The sequence below is a fragment of the Hyperolius riggenbachi genome, chromosome 10, assembly GCF_040937935.1.
Source record: "Hyperolius riggenbachi isolate aHypRig1 chromosome 10, aHypRig1.pri, whole genome shotgun sequence".
NCBI lineage: Eukaryota > Metazoa > Chordata > Amphibia > Anura > Hyperoliidae > Hyperolius > Hyperolius riggenbachi.
In genome coordinates, this window is record NC_090655.1 from 119,776,710 (window position 1) to 119,797,019 (window position 20,310).

General features: G+C 42.1%; 1 protein-coding gene across 1 annotated transcript in view; it reads right to left on the reverse strand.

Annotated features, from left to right (window-relative positions):
- Nucleotides 1-20,310, reverse strand: part of LOC137534116 (inorganic pyrophosphatase-like) — a 138,121-nt gene that overhangs the window by 44,064 nt on the left and 73,747 nt on the right. Inside the window, exons 5-6 of the mRNA XM_068255487.1 lie at nucleotides 4,209-4,295; nucleotides 1,079-1,205 (exon numbers count right to left, since the gene is read on the reverse strand). Of these exons, the coding sequence (XP_068111588.1) occupies nucleotides 1,079-1,205; nucleotides 4,209-4,295 (214 nt within the window). The remainder of the gene's footprint in view (nucleotides 1-1,078; nucleotides 1,206-4,208; nucleotides 4,296-20,310) is intronic.

Sequence of the window (20,310 nt, forward strand, 5' to 3'; positions counted from 1 at the left end):
GGTGGTTCCAGGTATGCTTACGGACTTCTAAATATGGATTGTTAAATTCTTGCATAAGCCCATTTATGACCGGCTTTCGTTAATGGGACCCGGTTATGGTCATCTTGAAATTGCTGATTTTCTGGTGTTTGCCAAAGTGCTAGTGCAGGGTCTCCCTGTGGAAGCATACTTCCTGCACGGTTGCGATTTGTACCAAAGTGCACTTTACCCCTTTAGCAGCCAAATCAAGTAAAAACAAAAAAAAAAAAAAAAAAAAAAAAATTATTTGGCTGCAGTGCCAAACTTTTCCTGCCACTGGGGAAGTGTGCCTTCCCCAGCCTGGCAGGCTCGGCAGGGAAGTAGTGGTGGAAGGGAGCACTCATACATACCTGTCCAAACAGCTGGATCGTCGTCTTCTTTCTCCACCGTGGCAGCAATGTACTCCTAGCAGGTCTCCTCGGTTCCGATCACATGGTATGACATGTGATCGGCATACAGGAGACTGTCATTGTTACAGCGCCACCCGGTGGTGGAAGAGTCTCTTCCATCACAGGGTGGCTCTGCACCGCTGACAGTCTCCTAGATCCCGATCATGCGATCGGAAGTGACTGGGAGCCAGAAGAACTGATGAGACTGCAGAGTCATTGGTGGAGGAAGAGAAGCTGGCCGGAGCAGGTAAATATAGCTTTTTACCCCCACGCTCTAGGCAGCCAAAAGAGTTATCCTGTCAGAGGTTTACACTGCACAAGCAGCTTCAAACGAGTTCTTTTGTTTGAAGCTGCCATTGAGTTAAAGGAGAAATCCACCAAATGCCATAAGATGGTGTGGTAGAGGAGATTCTTAGATGACCCTGAGTTTAGACTAACGTGAGGAGTCACAGAAAGAGAGAAAACACGGTTTATAATTTACTGCAAATTTTTATCCGATTATATGCAATGTGTAGCTATATTTGCTTAGTTTATCAGTTCATTCTGTAGCTTGCCTAAAAAATGTCCACCATGGAATGAAAGTAACAGCACAAATATCTGAAGATGTTACTGCACAGGTAAATTGTTGCAAGGTTACTGACGTGGGTAAAAGATTACTTGGAACTGCTTACCATTATAGAGAGAGGCTTCGGGGTCTTCAACATTTATAACCATAATCTTCCAGTCTGTTTCTCCTTCATCAATAAGTGCTAAAGTTCCAAGGACTTTAACTTTAATGACTTCTCCTCTTTCACATACCTATGAAATAAAGCAGCCAAGGTATTTAAGGCAAACTTGCTTTAGCAAGAGAGATGCTTTCTCCCTCTGATGTGTGGGTGACTATAAAAGCAGGTTTAACAAAAGCATACTTGTATGGGGCCTTGGTAAAGTATTTCTGTGAAAGGGAAAATATAAAATGGCATCTGGATGATTTCTCATTTCATCTTGTTTATATAAAAAGCACCATTTTACAAATGAAAGTTTAATACTTAAAAGATACTTTAGTCTAAAAGAAAAACAAAAAACAGGGCACCAGGCATGTGTAGTGGGCTCTCCTTATGCCCACTGCTCCCCCTGTTATTCGGTACCAACCCTCCAAAGCTACTTCGTGGTCGGGAGGGTCGGCAAAGACTGCACAGGCTTTGCCCTGCGACGAGTGTCCTTGATCAGGCACCCACGGCCAGGAGCACTCTGCACTATGTAGTGCGCATGCGCAAGGTGCTTGCACGATCGAGGACACGCATCGCCAGACAGCGACTGTGCAGTCTTCGCGTACCCTCCCGACCAGGAAGTAGCTTCACAGAGCCAGTACAGAGTAACAGACTAAGGTTTCCTTTAATGCTCCAATTGCACCTGCATACGTGGGTGCATTCGGTGAATATTTTAATGCAAGCCTGCCATGAAAGAGGATATGCAATATCAGATTTAGGAAACCGGAGTTCTGTGAAAAAAAAAAATACATATCTGGGGCTTCCTCCAACACTCTTCAGGCTCATCGGTCCCTCGCCGTCCTCCCAGGCCATCTGAATCCTCCGCTAGGTAGCCTGGTAATTCCTACAGTCAGTGGTGGAGGAGGGGGTGGGGCGACTGTGCATGTGCGACTCGGCCGTGTGCCCCATTGCGCTCCTGTCGCCGGGAGCATTCTACGCCTGGGTAGTACTACTGCACAGGTGCAGAATGCTCCAGGTGACGAGAGTGCAACAGGGGGAGCCCACATGGCCGGACTGCACCTACGCCGACTGAATCAGATGAATTACCGGGCCATCTAGCAGAGGATCCAGGTGGCGGAGGAGGACGGTGAGGGACCGATTAGCCCGAAGGGGGCTGGAGGAAGCCCCAGCTATGTAGGTGGGGTTTTTTCACAGTCTCAGGTACACTTTAAGGCACAAAATCTTGAATGAGACTTAAAAGACCATGGCATTTGATTGGAACTCACCATCTGCAACTCCTAGATCTTAAAGAGGAACTCCAGTGAAAATAATTTAACAAAAAAAAAGTGCTTCATTTTTACAATAATTATGTATAAATGTCAGTGTTTTCAGTGTTTGCCCGCTGTAAAATATTTCCTCTCCCTGATTTACATTCTGACATTTATCACATGGTGACATTTTTACTGCTGGCAGGTGATGTCACTGGAAGGAGATTCTGCATGCTTTTTTGGCACTTGTAAACTGCTGTAAATAGTTGTTATTTCCCACAATGCAATGAGGTTCACAGGCAGAAAACTGTCAGGACCATTGTCCTGACATCACCCTGTGGGGGGGAGGGGGGGGGGGGGTTCACCACAATATTAGCCATACAGAGCCCCCTGATGATCCATTTGAGAAAAGGAAAATATTTCTCATGGGAAAGGGAGTATCAGCTACTGATTGGGATGAAGTTCAATTCTTGGTTACAGTTTCTCTAAAGTGTACACAAGTCAAAGCTTGGGCCAGAAATCACATACCTAAGAAGAGTGAAGCCTCTGGATCCTATAGAGGCTTCCCACTGCGCCATCCGGTCCACAGTTGCCGCGTGTGGATTGGCCAAATATTGAAGACAAGGGTGTATCGGTAATCTGATCGGGGATGCACTCCTCTTCTGGCACGAGTGGCCAAATGCACAGGCATGGCCATGCTCATGTCAGAAGAGGAGCACAGCCGCGATCAGCTGGAGAGTCCCAGGCAGCAGCAGTGGACAGTGTGGAAAGTCTCGAGGATCCAGAGGCTTCCCTTTCCTTAGGCAAGTATGTCACCTGGATTTGCGTTAACTACTCTCGTATACATTAATGGACATCTGAAGAGAGGAATATGGAGGCTGCCATATTTATTGCCTTATAAACAATACCAGCTGCCTGGCATCATGATAATCTTTCATGCATCAGAAGTCTCTGAATCACACACCTGAAACAAGCATGCAGCTAATCCAGTCAAACGTCTGAACTGCATGCTTGTTCGTAGAGGCAGAGGATCAGCAGACCAACAAGGACTTGCATTGTTTAAAAGGAAATATGTCAGCTTCCATATTTCTTTCACTTCAGGTATCATTTCCAATGTATTTTAGTAGTGAACATTATGAAGAAATTCTCTTCCAACCTTAATCCACGCCTTCATCACATAGCTGGACTATTGCAATGCCCTCTATGTAGGCCTTCCAAATAAAGACCTACACCGCCTGCAGCTAGTACACCGCCTGCAGATAGTACAGATGCTGCAGCAAGACTTAACAGCCAACCCCATCATTGCTACATAACACCAATCCTTTGCTCACTACACTGGCTACCCATAAAATGGAGAATCTTTTTCAAAATTGGCATGCCAACATTCAAATCCCTACACGACTTAGGCGATGAATAAAAATTTGTTGCAACTGTGTCACACCTCCCACAACCTCAGATCAAAAGGATCCAATAACTTGACCATCCTCAGAGGTCAACTAAAAACCTTTGGAGCCAGAGCTTTCAGTCATGTTGCCCCTACTCCGTGGAATGCCTTGCCAAACTTAATCAAGACAGCTCCAACCCTGGACAAGTTTAAATCAGAACTGAAAAGCCATCTGTTTAGTCTGGCATTTTGCTCACATAACTTTCCCCCCGTTCACATCACTATGTACTGATTTAAGACAAGCTTTTGCGCTTTGGGTCCTTAGGGAGAAAAGCGTTGCACAAATGGTTTGTTATGGTAGCAGGAAAAAAAAAATGCATTCCACATCTTTATTCAGCAATACTAGTAAAATATCAATATTCATCATTTCATATTTACCAACTCTTCATTACTCCCGTACCTTGGTCCCTATTTCGCATACATCAATAGGGTCATTGTCTCCTCCAAAACCAGTATTCTGATCAACGTGTGATGGATTTTCCCAAGTCTGAAAGAAAACAGCAACGGGATAGCTGTTATTTTCTGTAATTATGGCCACAGAATGCAAAGCTAGATAATTTAGGTTTGCAGAAAGGCTGGGAAATTATGTCTTTGTATAGGTAAACAAGCCAATTCAAAAGAAGAAAAACCTTTTCAGTGAAGCCAGGCATAAATAGGCCCAATATACAAATGCACCTCCATTAGGGATATCACAAGAGATAGAGTTTTGTTTAATTTTGAACTACATCCCGAACTGCCTGAGCTTATTTAAAGAGACTCTAACAAAACTGTGTAGAGTATGGCTCTCATACTACATGGAAGGGGGTAAATTGGTCTGTGATCTTGCATTTTCCAAAGACTTTTATCTCAAGTGTGTATGAAGCATTAGTCTTAGTCGTGGAGAGGGCTGTTATCTGACTTTTATTATCTCAACTGTAACACTTTTTCTCTGCCAGAGGAGAGGTCATTACTTCACAGACTGCTCTGAAAGACTCATTTTGAATGCTGAGTGTTGTGTAATCTGCACATATTATAGAATGATGAAATGTTAGAAAAAACACTAGATACCTGAAAATAAAAGTATGAGAATATTTTCTTTGCTGCTAATCTTCTAGTAATTATTCATAGTACACAACCAATTCACTATATCATATTTTTTTTTTCGCTTCAGTGTCTCTTTAATTTTAAGAATAATGAGATGTAGAATAATTTTTCAATGTATCTTAGTCACATTAGTCACATAAAAAATAAGTAGGGACAAGTTCAATCCATCGTAAAAAAAAAAAAAAAAAAGTCATTTTCAAAATTATGATCAAACTTAGGAAAGTTTCAGCAAGAAAACTTACAAAACACCCACTTTTGAGTGCCTGTTTCCACTTGTGCCACGCGTCTGCTAGACATGCATCGGCACTTCCGAGTCTGCGGGTACGCTATGGGATTCGCAGCCTCCCGCATCAGTTCGGATGGAACTGCTAGCACAAGAGATTCGGCCGACGGCGCTATTCATCCCTATGGCAGAGTTTCCCTGTGCGATTTGCCTGCGGGGAAACTCTGCGGATTCGACACTGTCTCAGTGTCAGTGGAAACGGGCCCTCAATAGCCTTGGTTGTTAGCATTCCATAATGGTGACATTGTTAGCATTTTTCTGACCTCCTGAATGCTCTGGGGTTATGCAATCAAAGAATGGCACTTTAACGATTAGCGCAGAAAAACAAAAAAACAAAAGAAAAATTGGTCTGCAAAAAAGCCAAAGGCGCACCTTGAGAATAATGGATTGCTGTGCATAGAGCTTGTTATCAAATGACATATGTGACTAATAATAATAATAATAAATAATAATAAGTTAAGCAATACAATTTTGATGTGTCTTATAGATTGGACCAGTCACAAAAATAGGTGCAGTACAAACCTAATATATGACCATTACTCCCCTTCCCCACCAATATTTGTAAATAAAAGAATAGCTTATGTTAGTAGGTTGTGAAAAGTGATTATTGTTTACTTGTGATAGGGATGGTATGCTTTTCTCCTGAATGCTCACGTTATGCTTCACACCTGCTGCAGTGCATAGCACAGTGCATGTACCAAACAACTAAAGCCCCATACACACTAGATGGAACTCTGCCGAGGTGAACGATAATGAGCACCTATGCCAAGTAATCCAGCGTGTGTACAGTACTGACCATTCATCTGACAAGGGTGAAGCCGAAAGATGGTTCACCCACCTCCCTCTAGATAATTTTGTCTTATTTTCAATCGTTTTTATTAAATTTTCATTAAAAGAAATGAACATCTTGTATCAAAATACAAATGATATGAAAGTATGGGTACAGTAACAAGATTAAACAGCAAACGCCCCTACTAGATTGACAATAGAGTACATGTTATTTGCAATCAATAGGGAACGTGTAAAAAAATAATAGATAAATGTAACAAGAAAGGTAGTTGTTTACCAGCTGTTAACATAATAAACCAACAAGATACTTTGTAAGGATATATTTGAAAAATATGGGGGGGGGGGGGGGGGATCTAGGAGATATGAAATTAGAGGGTCCCAGATTTTATGGAATTTACCCATGTTATTTAACCCGGCTCTTAGTTTCTCGAAAAAGAATGTATCCAAGTCTATTTTTAATAGAATCAAAAGATATGGACTGAGTATTCCAGGCTTCTGCAATTTTAATCTTAGTGGCAGTGAAAATGTAACTAACAAGTTCATTTTGGGTAGAGGATATGTTAGGGTATGGACAACCAAGCAGGGTACATAGGGGATCTCTGGGGACCAGAGCATTAATTAGAGAAGACGCCCATGTGCACACTCTCATCCAGATCCTACGGACCTTTTTACAGTTCCACCATATGTGGCCGAAGGTACCTGGCATTTTGCATGCCCTGAAGCATTCACCCGAATGACCTAAATTAAGTTTAGCTAGCCCAGGCCTGGGCAAACTTGGCCCTCCAGCTGTTAAGGAACTAAAAGTCCCACAATGCATTGCAGGAGTCAGACAGCCACAGTCATGATTCATGAAGGCAAATGCATTATGGGATTTGTAGTTCCTTGCTTCATTGCTTGGGTTAAACTCCTCTACACTGACCCTTATGCCCGGATTCGAATCAATGGATGGATCTCTGATGCCTTTCCCATATGGGAAATATTCCCAATGGATGGATCTCCGATGAAGATTGGGAGGAGGCTCTTGAAGATTCTGCTACGGTTTCCCCCCACATTCCAGACAGGCTACTTAGTCTCTATGTGGTGCATCGAGCCTACCTCACTCCGGTCAGACTAGCTAAATTCCGTACTGGATATTCACCCCTATGTCCTAAATGTGCCCTGTCCCAAGGCACCTTTTATCATAGGATATGGACCTGTCCCGAGGTAAACATTTATTGGCAGCAAATTATCAAATTCTTAAACAACAAAATGGGCTGCTCTGTTGCCCTTGACCCTAAACTCTGCCTACTTAATATGATTTCTCATGACACTCATAATAAGTACACAAAAACTTTTCTGCTTAATGTTCTGCATATAGCTCGCAAGGTCCTTAGACGGCACTGGATACAACCCTAGGTCCCTGAATTAATTGACTGGATAAGGGCAGTTAACTTAATTCTTCCTCTTCACAAGGCCATTTATTCACGTAGAGGGACTGAGCGCAAATTTCACGCCATATGGGATACCTGGGTTAACTCACGCTATACACGATGCAAAATCTGAACTGTCTATTAGATCTCTACACAGCTTGTGATGCTGCAGTTCGGGTGGGGTGGGGGTGGGTTTGTGGGGAATTCGTCTGCCTACTGTATATACATTTTCATTGTTTGATTGGGTTTGTTGCCATGTTATAACATGTCTCTTTGTTGGTCAATTTATTCTGTCATCTGAAGGCATCCTCTTCTGGACTTTTTAATTATTCTAATACCTACACAATATTTCAATGTTCTACTCCATTAACCCATAAGTCTGTCAATACAAAGTAATTGCCGCCTGCGTGCGGTTAATAACTACCCTGTATCGTACTGCATTATCTTCAATAAAGTTGACATGTTAAATAAAAAAAAAAATAATGGCTATAGCTGCAGTTTGGGCACCGTAAAAAAAAAAAAAAAAAAAAAAAAAAAAAAAATATTACGATGAAAACATTGTAATTTTTCCGCCAGCAGTAGCTGGCAGACAAATTATGTCTTAGGGCACATTCACATTAGGGAGATTAGTGGGTGATTCCCGCTTATCGCGAAAGAGCTAGCGCTTTTTAAAAGCGCTAATGCTATTCTACCCTATGACAGTGTTCTCACTGCCGCGACTGGCACTGATCGTGGGAGATTAAGATTAGCGCCAATCGCAAATGCGGTACCTGCAGCATTTTTGGAGCGAATCTGGAGAGATCACGGTACAGTGCTTATAAATCGCTGACCACAATTGCTCTGAAATCGCAGAAGCGTCCATCGATATTTACAGTGTTAATCGTGGTAAAATCACTTGAGCAAACCACTAGTGTTAAGCGCTACAGTTTTGCAATTTTAAGTGTGAAAGGGCCCTTACCCCTGAGTCATTGGCAGTCTGGAGGGGCAATAGTAATTAATGCCATCAGGACTTTTGCAGGAGCAGGGTAAGCAGTTTTTCGGCTCTACCCTGCGCTCAAATTTTGTTGGCACTTTAATTACATGAACACTTCAGGTAGACTATGTGTTACAAATACTGTAGTAATACAAGAGCTTTTGGAAAGTTCTTTACACATACCTTTTGTTAGCACATGTGCTGTTTTCACAGTGGACTGTGGAAAGGCTGTGAAAATCAAAAGAGCTGATCCACTGCTTGACTTTGCTGTGCTACCGTAGTATTAACCTCTCAGGAACTGAGAAGAAACACCAAAAGTGTAGTTTGATACTGAAATATCCCTGAAGTTGTTGAATGTAGGGAGCGGATATGGAAGATTTCAATTGTACTTGCTACAATGGCAACTTGAGATTTTCCAAGTGGTCTTATATAGCAGTGTCAGGGCACAAGATACAGCTAGTTGGCTTTATTGTGTTTGAAATTGATTAGAAAGGATTTAAAGAGGAGCTGTCAGCCAAATTATCTCAGAAAAAAACAACACATAAGTAGATAAATACTTCCTCTACTTACATAACATATGATTTTAGTGATTTTCTACAGGAAAAAAAAAAAAAAAAAAAAAAGAAGAGAAGAAAAGAAAAGAAATTCTTAGCATTTCCCATTTTCAGTGTGGCTATTTTAAAGCCAATATTTACATGTAATTTCCTCCCTTACTCTCCTCTGCCTGATTGTGTATGCATTGCCCGCCCTTCACTATAGAAAGTGGCCAATACTTTTCATGCTGAGACGATGTAGAGAGGAACAGAGGTATGGAAGGGGAAAACAGGAGGGAAAGATGCATCAGCCAATCAGGCTGCATTAGTGGAGTCTGAGGGGAAGTAGAGAAGCAAAAAAGGACAACCCAGCATGCCCTGCAACTTTCTTTTTGTGTACCAAATCTTGTGTGTACCAAATAAGAGTCAGGTAAACTGGGGAATGATCATTTATTAACAATAAAAGTAATAGTGATTTTAACTTTTGAATTGCCTGGTTAGCATCCTTATTACTTGTTTACCAGATAAAAATAAAGAATTGATTTTTGATTTTATGCCCGACAGTTACACTTCAAAGCTTAGCACTGTAAACCTCTGCCCCTAAAGCTTGTACACATGCAAAACAGACATTGACCGCTTGGGCTATCATGGGCGAGAATCTAGTGCGTCTTCCGAAGATGCTTAAAGAGAATCTGTATTGTTAAAATTGCACAAAAGTAAACATACCAGTGTGTTAGGGGACATCTCCTATTACCCTCTGACACAATTTCGCCGCTCCTCGCCGCATTAAAAGTGGTTAAAAACAGTTTTAAAAAGTTTGTTTATAAATAAACAAAATGGCCACCAAAACAGAAAGTAGGTTGATGTACAGTATGTCCACACATAGAAAATACATCCATACACAAGCAGGCTGTATACAGCCTTCCTTTTGAATCTCAAGAGATCATTTGTGCGTTTCTTTCCCCCTGTTCTCATGCACTGAAGTTTCAGGCTGCTTGTTTCTTCCTGCAAACAGCTTTGCCCTTGTCTGTAATTCTTCAGTATGTGAAAGCCCAGCCAACTCAGAGGACGATTTATCCAGCTTGTAAAAGATAAGAGAGAAGAGAGAAGCTGCTCTAATCCTAAATAACACACAGACAGTGTGCATACAGGGGCCTGGAATGGGGAGTTCATAGCAGAACCACAACACTGAAGAACTTGGCAGCCTTCCAGACACAGGCTGACAAGTCTGACAAGAGAGAGATAAGTTGATTTATTACAGAGATGGTGATAGTAGAACATGCTGCAGTAAGCCAGAACACATTAGAATAGCTTTTTGAACTTGTAGGATGATAAAAAACAGAATGCAATTTTTGTTACGGAGTCTCTTTAAAGGGAATCTAAACTGAGAACGATATGGATTTTTCCCTTTTAAAATAATACTAGTTGCCTAGCAGTCTTGCTGATCCTCTGCCTCTAGTACTTTTAGCCACAGCCCCTGAACAAGCATCCATAGCAGGTCTTCTGCCTAAAGTCAGACTGGATTAGCTGCATGCTTGTTTCAGGTGTGTGATTCAGCTACTACTATAGTTAAAGACATTAGCAGGAGAGTCAGGCAGCTGGTATTATTTAAACGGAAAAAATCCATATCCTTCTCAGTTTAGGTTCCCTTTAAATACCTGTTTAAAGCATCAGATGTAATTATAGCCCAGGTAAAAATAGCCCTCATGCTGCCAAGCAATGTACCAACTACCAGATGAAGTGGGAAGTGTCACATTGTGGTGGCATAGTTCCAACAACGGACTTTTGCCGTTTCAGATGGCATCTCCGTCCTTTGTCAAGTAGGTAATGCCCAGGCACCAAGGTTGATACATTGATGAACAGGTTAATGGTCTTTCTAGCTGGTCCACTGCATGATATACAATTTCTCTAGAGAGGGAATATGGTAGACAAGATGCAATTTGTATCTACGAGTTCAGTAAATTATGCTGGTGCCAAGACAGTCATTGATTATATGATCTGCTATACATCCACAGAGTTATGGTACAATCTGATATGGAATGCCAAAACTCTCTCCCCGAGACAAGCGGGCTGACCCCAGCCTGGGCTTGGGTTGCAAAAGATGAGTTCATCTACACTTTCAACAGGGAGACACAAAAAGGTCTGACCCACAGACTGTCTGGGTTCTTTCATGCTGACTTCAACCCTTGATCCAGGCATCCTGGATCAATCTGCTAGCCCAGCTGGACCTCAGACTCAATGTGGACTACGTATTAACAAAAAGGACTCTACCAACTTCTTGGACTTACAATTTCAATGGACACTGCAATTCCATAGACTGCTCAGGCTTTATCTAGTTTGTTTGTATATCAACTCATTCTTTGGTTAGTTAATTTGTGACATTTTTCTGTAGGCTCTTATGTAAGTTGACATAAAAGAAATTATTAAAATAGTTTCAGTCTAAGCACTTGTACGGAATATAGCCTGATAAAGTCCAAAAGAGGTTCCGATTTCCTTCTATACTATCCCAAAATATTTTTCCCCCTGTGATTGTTTTTCCAGGAAAAAAAAAAAAAAAAATTGTAAATGGCATTAATTTATATTTCATAATATTCATTAAATTATACTTTTCAATCATTAAAGAATGACTAACGTGCATCAATTATATGAGACAAGTATTAAAAGTAAGCAATTACAGGCTGTAATAGACTGACATAATTATCTTTTGGCTATATTTTCAAATCAATTTAATGGCACCTGATTAAAATAAAAAAATATTTACAGTACGATGGTTGTGTATGTGGTGCATGTAACTCTTCATTTGCAGCAATTAGGAAAGTAATGAATTACTAATCAGTCATTTTAATCAGCAATGGAAATGTTCGTTATATGCTGGCTAGAGTTTTATAGACCAAGTTATTTATACTCTTTAGGCTTAGGATGTAATTGTTTTACTCACAGCAATCATTTAGCAAGGATAAGAAGAAATCTAAATAAGTCATGATCACTAAAAGGCGATTAAATATAATGAAATAAAACAGTAAGTTAATAAAATGAGGTTTTAGGTACATAAAACTTTATGAAATAAAGAATAAGTTCTTGAACTTACAGGATGATATGCTTCCCCTCTCAACAAAACAAAAGTAAATAAAATTGATGCAGACATTGTGCGTGCACAACAGAACCAGAACATCTGATCCATGGCCTGGCCATGAATCTTGAGTTAATTAGGAGGAATACCTACAGGCCACACCCACTAAATGATGCTGTTTATTCAAACTTTCAGATCATCTGGAAGTGTGAAAATCCAATATATTTACTTTAGCAAGAAAGGTCTACAAAGCATTAGTTTATAATAGGTTACCGAGCAACCAAGAGGAGAAATCGTGAGGTACTTTAAGAAAAAAACATTTAAACCCTACCAGTGTTTACAGTTTAACCTCCTTGCGGTATGCCCGACACTGTCGTGTGTCGGGCATACCGCCGGCTGTCCCCAGGAGGCCCCATTATAATTTTAAGAGATCGTGTAGTTGTAATATCTTCAGCTAGCACTAGGCTAGCTAGCAATGGTGTTAGATTTCCACGGACACTGCGCTCTCAATAGGTTTCTCCAATCTTTCAATCCTCTGTACCTTTATGCTCCAATTGTTAACATAGGGAAAAAAAACAAACATAGCGTTATTCTGTAAATAGCAAATGAATGGGGAATATATCCATTTCTGTCTGTTTTCTTGAAATGCGCTTTAGTAAACAACCCATCTTCTTTCTTATATATATCCAGATCCAGAAAAGAGACCCTGTTCATATCGCACTCAGCAGTCAGCCTTATGCCCATCGCATTTTCATTTATCCATTCCATATATATTCCTAGGCCTTCCTCACCCCTCGTCTATATTATGAACAGGTCATCTATATAGCATAGCCATTTTTTTACTCCAACACTCATCTCTTTTTCTAATACCTCACATTCCCAATTATCCATAAATATATTTGCCAGGCTCGGAGCACAGTGTGGTGGAAGGTGAAAGTGTTTAAATCAATGGAGAGTAAACGCACAAGCTGTCTGTGGGTTGGCAGCCATTACAGAGGGTGAGGAGCTGTGATACCTGTCTGTGGTGGGACCACATGAGAATTTAATTTCACGTGGTGTAGTCATTTGCTATTTACAGAATCACGCTATGTTTGATCCCCTACAATCAGGATTTCGGCCAGGTCACTCCACCGAGACTGCCCTCACCAAGGTCGTCAATGACCTCACGCTTGCCAAGGCCGAAGGAAAATACACTATCCTTCTCCTCCTAGACCTCTCATCAGCATTCGACACTGTTGATCACTCCCTGCTACTCCAGTCACTGCAATCTGTGGGTATCCAAGACCGTGCCCTAGCATGGTTTTCCTCCTACCTCTCAAATCGCTCCTTCAAGACCTCCTTCAATGGTTCCTCCTCAACCTCCTTCCCACTTTCAGTTGGGGTCCCCCAAGGCTCTGTTCTTGGTCCCCTGCTGTTCTCCATTTACACCACCTCCATAGGAAAACTCATCTCCTCTCTGGGTTTCAACTATCATCTATATGCAGATGACACCCAGATTTACCTCCATACCACTGACCTCTCCACCACCACCATGGAGAAGGTACCCTCTGGTCTCTCAGCTATTTCATTGTGGATGTCTGCCAGGTTCCTAAAATTAAACCTGGATAAGACTGAGCTCCTAATCTTCCCGCCCCGTGCTGCTTCACCCCCCACTGACCTCTATGTCACTGTCAATGGCACAATCATTCATCCAACCACACAAGCCCGCTGCCTGGGTGTCACCCTAGACTCGGCCCTCTCCTTCACCTCCCACATCCAAACCGTAGCTAGAGCCTGCTATTTCCACTTACGCAACATATCCAAGATCCGGCCTTTCCTGACCCCAGACACTACCAAACTCCTTGTCCATGCCCTCATCTCCCACCTGGACTACTGCAACTCACTCTTGTCAGGCCTTCCTCAAAACCGCATCGCCCCCCTAAAATCCATCATGAACGCAGCAGCCAGACTCATCTACTCCTCCCACCGCTCTGTCTCCACAACTCCCCTACGCAAATCCCTTCATTGGCTTCCAATTCACTTCAGAATCAACTTCAAGATCCTATGTTTGGCATACAAATCCTTACACAAGTCCTGCCCAACCTACATCTCTGACCTGGTCAGCAGATATACACCTGGCCGCCCACTTCGCTCCTCCAACGACCTCCTCTTAACCACCCCACGCATCTCGCACTCCCATGCCAGACTGCAGGACTTCACTAGAGCTGCCCCTATCCTGTGGAACTCTCTCCCGCTGCCCATCAGGCTCGCTCCCACCTTCAACACCTTCAAAAAAGCACTCAAAACTCACTTCTTCAAGGAGGCCTACATGAACTCGACACTACCTTAATCCTTTCTGCCAATAACTTCTTGATGCACCCCCTCCTTTTGTGTCACCAGCCCCTCCCTCTAGATTGTAAGCCTTTGGCAGGGCCCTCTTCCCTTGTGTATCATACTTGACTGTGTGCACTTTACCCAGAATTTGGAACTGGTAATTTTTTTACCACTACCATTCCAGTTTATGATCTGGCATTGTACTATTATCTGCATTGTGTTGTGTATCGTATTGCTATTACCTGTATTGTTGTATCTATGGTCCGTTACCTGTATTGTTCTGTCAACCCTGTTATCATTGTCTGTAAGCCTATTTATTGTACAGCGCTGCGTAATATGTTGGCGCTATATAAATCTAATAAATAATAATAATAATAATAATAATGTTTGTTTGTTGTTTTTTTTCCCTATGTTTCCAATTGGAGCATAAAGGCACAGAGGATTGAAAGATTGGAGAAACCTATTGAGAGCGCAGTGTCCGTGGAAATCTAAGACCGGTACACTTGTATGTTTGGTGGAAAAGGACTGCGATCCAATATAGATTATATTCATAACAAGGATTTTTTTTCACAGGTGGACAATTATTGGAGGTGCCAGACACCTTGTGGGGAAGTGTGGTGTTATATAGACACATTATAGGCCTGTTTTATAGGGCGGGAATATTGCACTATTGAGCGCACTTTATTGATAATAGCTAGCAATGGTGGCTGGCATCCCCCTGATTACTTCTGATCCTCCCGATCGCCGCTAAATACATCACCCCCACCCTGGATCCAGCGATGGCGCAGCCTCCCTGCACATCTCTGGTCCGCTCTATGGGGAGGATCGGGTCTGCGCATAACATCATGACATCACGTTTTATCCTCCCCATAGAGAAGAGCGGAGCTATCCGGGGAGGCTGCGCCGATCGCTGGATCCAGAGGGGGTAATGCATTTAGTGGCGATCGGGGGGATCAGAAGTAATCAGGTGGATGCCGGCCACCATTGCTAGCTAGCCTAGTGCTAGCTGAAGATATTAAAATTACACGATCACTTAAAATTATAATGGGGGACTGTTGGCTGCAAACCCTCCGGCGTGCGTAATGCCCAGGAGGTTAAAGAACAACTGAAGTGAGAGATATGGAGGCTGCCATATTTATTTCTTTTTAAACAATACTAGTTGCCTGGCAGTCTTGCTGATCTATGTGGGTGTAGTAGAGTCTGAATAACACCAGAAACAAGCATGCAGCTAATCTTGTCAGATCGGACAATGTCAAACACCAAATCTGCTGCATGCTTGTTTCAGGACCATTGGCTAAAAGTATCTGAGGTAGAGGATCAGAAGGACAGTTAGGCAACTGGTATTGCTTAAAAAGGAAATAAGACAGCCTCCATATACCTCTCACTTCAGTTGTCCTTTAAGTACATAGTACTCCACCATTATGTGTTCTCCCTTTGTGCATTCTTCTACAGTGATAAGGGTACTTTAAATGTGAGCCTTTGCTACATATTGATACCACACGGTGCCTAAAAGTACTTTAAGGCTGCTTACACACCAAGACGTTACAGGCGCACGTTAGTGCGCCTGTAACGCTCCCCCAACGCACAGCAATGTAACACAAGTGGGCTGTTCACACAGCCCACGTTGCGTTACATGTAATGCTGCACGTTCTGTGCAAAGTGCAGCATGCTACGGCGTTGGAGCGGCTATAGCCGCATTAGACTGTTTGCACATGCGCAGTGGGGGGTGGAGAGGAGGCGGGGAGAGCCAGCTACAGTAGCCGCGCACATGGCTACTTAATATTCACTGCACTGGCGGGCGCTGATTGGCCGGCGGGACCACGTGATGCGGAGTGTCTCGCTCCGCATCACGTGGTCCCGCTGGCCAATCAGCGCCACTCTGGGAGACATTATAGGACTCGAGCCGCCTAACGCGGCTCACTCTACCGTCGGCTCTTGCAGCACCATACGTTGTGTTAGGTGCACGTTATGCGACCTTAACGTGGCACCTAATGCAACGTCTTGGTGTGCAAGAAGCCTAAGTGCCATATAGCATACATTCATGTGCACGCAAGGTGCTCTCCACTCCCAGGTGTAAATTAAAAGTGGGCTTTCATTTCTAGGACCTGAAGCTCTGCCTCTTTTTGCTTCTGCCCCTATCTTATCCAAACCACTAGTAACAGTGACCTCATTGGCTCATGGGCAAAATGAAAAGTGAAGGAAAATTTCAATGGAAGGCAAGTCAAAATATATTGTCTGGGTAGGTCCAAAATAGTGCAGGCAACATTTCAGTTCCAAACAGGTGCATGCTAAAGTAGCAGTCTTTGAAACACTCTCAGTTTTTAACGTATGGGAGCTTTTAACTACTCAAGTAAGGCATTTTTTAAAGCGCTTTATACATTTAATATCAAATAAGTGAAATAACTTCACAAACACACTAAATACTTATATGATCCACTAGACAGCCACAAACCTTATATAATAAACATGCTAAAAAATAAAGGAAGAACCAGGAGATAGGTCATAACCTTACACATTAATAATGTTCCTTCCAGCACACATTCATTCTCAGAACACTTCAATCTTTGCATAATGGAAATACTGCAAGAATAGTGCTGGTTTGTGGACTGCATTAATGGAAGGAAAAAAAATATCACTGGGTTATCAGTAGTTATTGCCTTCCTTGCCGCCACCCAGATAAGTAAACCTGACTGCCACAGAGACGCCCTAATGGATGCTTTATATTAGAAAATAGTGTGGGTGCGACTAGTGTTTTCTCCTTGAAAAAGAAATATACGGTGCATGAATTCTTGTAAAGCATAAACCACATCAACGCACAGTTTGAGCAAAAAGTGCAACACCAAACCATAATTACAGTGCCCAGGATTTTGTAAATGGATTCATAGATTTAACTGCGTTGTGTTTGTGGTTATAACACTTACGTGACACTGAAGCAAAAAGAAAAAAACAACCCAAAAAAAACAACACCTTATGATATAGTGAATTGTATGTGTAGTACGGATAAATAATAGAACATTAGAAGCAATGAAAATAATCTCATTTTTATTTTCTGATATATACCTACTCTTTTATAACATTGCATACTTCTGTCATATTTGCAATTTACAAACCATACTCTGCTCTGTTTCATAATTTAACATACCATACAGAGAGGATGACCCTTTGAACTTTTACCAGTAAAATCTTATCTGAAGCAGTTTTTCACTGTTTCTTTGATGTAGAAGTGCTTCAGAAAACAGCACTGTAGCCGATCCTAGTTGGGTCGGAGAGCTCAGAAAAGCTCTTTTGCAGAGATAACTGAAGTTTTTCTCAACTGCTGTTGTACTGGAGACAATTTGCGAATCATTCCTTTGCTACTAATGCGCTATATCTTAGCTGCACTACACATGCAATTTATTATATATCTTTTTTTCCGCTTCAGTGTCACTTTAAAAGGGACGTATCCAGGATGTTTTTCCCAAGAAGAGTAAATATTTCCAATGTAACCTGCAGCCAAATAGGGCCATGAAGAAACCTGTACCGATTAGAATGTAAAAGATGCCAATTTTATCCCTAAGTAAAAAGGCAATTGCATGGATGCGGTGCTGACTGACTGATACTTTCTGAAACAAATTTCAATTAATAAATATATAAATAAATAAATAGAGCGAGATAGACATATATAACCAAAAATTGTTTAGGTTACGTATGAAAAAAAGTGCAGAGCAAAACACTCTATGCAGTTGCACATCTAATTGTTTTCCAGCCACTATTGTGGCCTAATATAACCCAAGTGATGGCTGTAGTAATTGCCAGAACACCATGCTGATTTACAACCATGTATTTTACAGTATATGGAAGATCTTAACACTAAGCTGCTGCCTGTAATTTTAATACTCAAAATTTGACAATTTTAAACCTATAATTATGCGGTTGTGAAGTGATTACGGTAAATGGTCTTCTGTAGTTTTCTGCAATTATTTTAATAGCAGTAGTTTAGCATTATTTCCTTTTTGAAGTAATCTTGTTTATCTTTAATTTCACAGAGTGGTTTTATTTGGTAATTTTTTTTTCAATCATTTATTGAATATTGAGAAAAAGGAAAAATAGAACAATTCAAATTATACATAAACATATATAACCAAAGTAAACCATTTATCATTGCATGTGTTTACCGGAAGAACAAGGAGACATGTAAAGAGGGACGTGAGCCTTCCCTCTCCTCTCTCCCGCTGCCCTCGGGTGCAGCGCTGGCTCCAGTGTTTGAATCCCCTGCCACAGGGGACTTCGGGAACAGAGTCCTCTCAAAGAAAGGCAGCGCCATAATGCGCACGCGCGAGAGAGTATACTGCATGTGCAGCATGGAGCAGCCAGTCTTCGGGAGCACCAGGGGCCGGATTTAGGCCAAGGCCACCTAGGCCATGGCCTAGGGCACCACAGGAGGGAGGGCACCAAGCAGCAGGCTAAACTGTTGCAGCATTTGCAAGCCTCGGTACTCTGTTGCTAGCTGTCTGTGCAGCAGCCACCTTGCTCTTTGTGCACGTTTGCATTGTGGCCGGTGGCTATGGACTTGAGCAGCATTGGAGACAGAAAGGAAGTGGAAGCTTCTGCACTGGAGACGAGGGGAGAAATGAGTGACACAGATGGCTGCTGCGGTGTGAAGGCGAGCTGGCTACCTATACTGAAAGGAAGGATTAAGCAGTAATCTGGCTAACCTATACTGAAGGGAAAGGGGTAGGAGTCATCTGACTACGTATACTAGAGGGAAGGGGGAGGGGACATCCAGGCTACCTATTATTGGAGAGAAGGAGGGAGGGGACATCTCGCTACCTATACTAGAAGGAAGGGGGAGGGGACATCCGGCTACCTATACTAGAGGGAAGGAGGGAGGGGACAACTCGCTACCTTTACTGAAGGGGGGCGGCTGGTGACAGTGGCCTAGGGCGGTAAAGAGTAAAAATCCTGCCCTGGGGAGCACTCAGGATCCCAAAGACATTCCGAAGCCTCCTTCGGCAGCAGAGAGAGCAGTACAAGACTAAATTAGTCAAGTACTGCTCCCGGGGACAGTGCTGCACTGAGGGCATCGAGAGAGGAGAGGGAAGGCAATATAGGACCCAGAGCCTTCCCTCTCCATAGGAAAGTATCTGGCTTTTTTTTTTAATACTCGGGTTCCCATTAACTTTAAGCTTTGCGATTAGCGTGATAATGGGTAATAAGTCATTTTTGAGAGGTAGAGAATTTAGCTTAGAATATATGCTAGGGGGTATTGAGTATTGTCTGTATATGTGGGTATCGTCTATGTGGTAGGAGGTACCTACCACCCACTGACTTGCGTGGGAGACAACCATACCAAGTTATTGATATGAATCAGGTGAATAACAATCTATCCAACGTGGGCCTTTCTTTGCATGCCTACCTGATTTGGGCTGCCTGATAGTAGCGTTTTGGGTTTGGGACCCCCGGGCCTCCCTCTGGATTTTTTTATGTGTCATTTTTAAATAACAAAAATTGTCTTTAAAAAAATATTTATTTCCTACAGTGTATATGCGTGAAATTCTTATCCTGTAAACAAAAATCAATGAACAAATGTAGTTATTCAACCCTGTGGCTCTTCTCATATGTACTGCATCTCACTGCAGACCCATGAGAATGTAAAAAAAACAAAACGACCCTTAAATTTCGGCTATGGCGCAAGTGCACACGCTTGAGTATGTGTATAGAAAACTTGCTGGCCATAAAACTTACCACTAGTGCACACAGCAAAGCAGTGTGACCACTGGCAATCCAATCCATGCTCCATTTTAGAATTGCGCACGAGTCTCTATTCATTTCAGTTGAGAGGCAAAAAGCTTTGGTGATATTTATGTATTTTTCTGTTCGGTTATTTTAAAATTACACAATAGCAAACTTTAAACTTCTATTTCAGGAATAGAAATACAGAGGTCAGAGATCCCTACACATTGTTGCAGTTCACAGTTTGTAAATGGGATGATCACAAGAAAATCTGATTGCCTTGAAATCCAATGTAAAGAATAAACACCCGTGTCTTCTAGGACTTTAGTAAAACCTA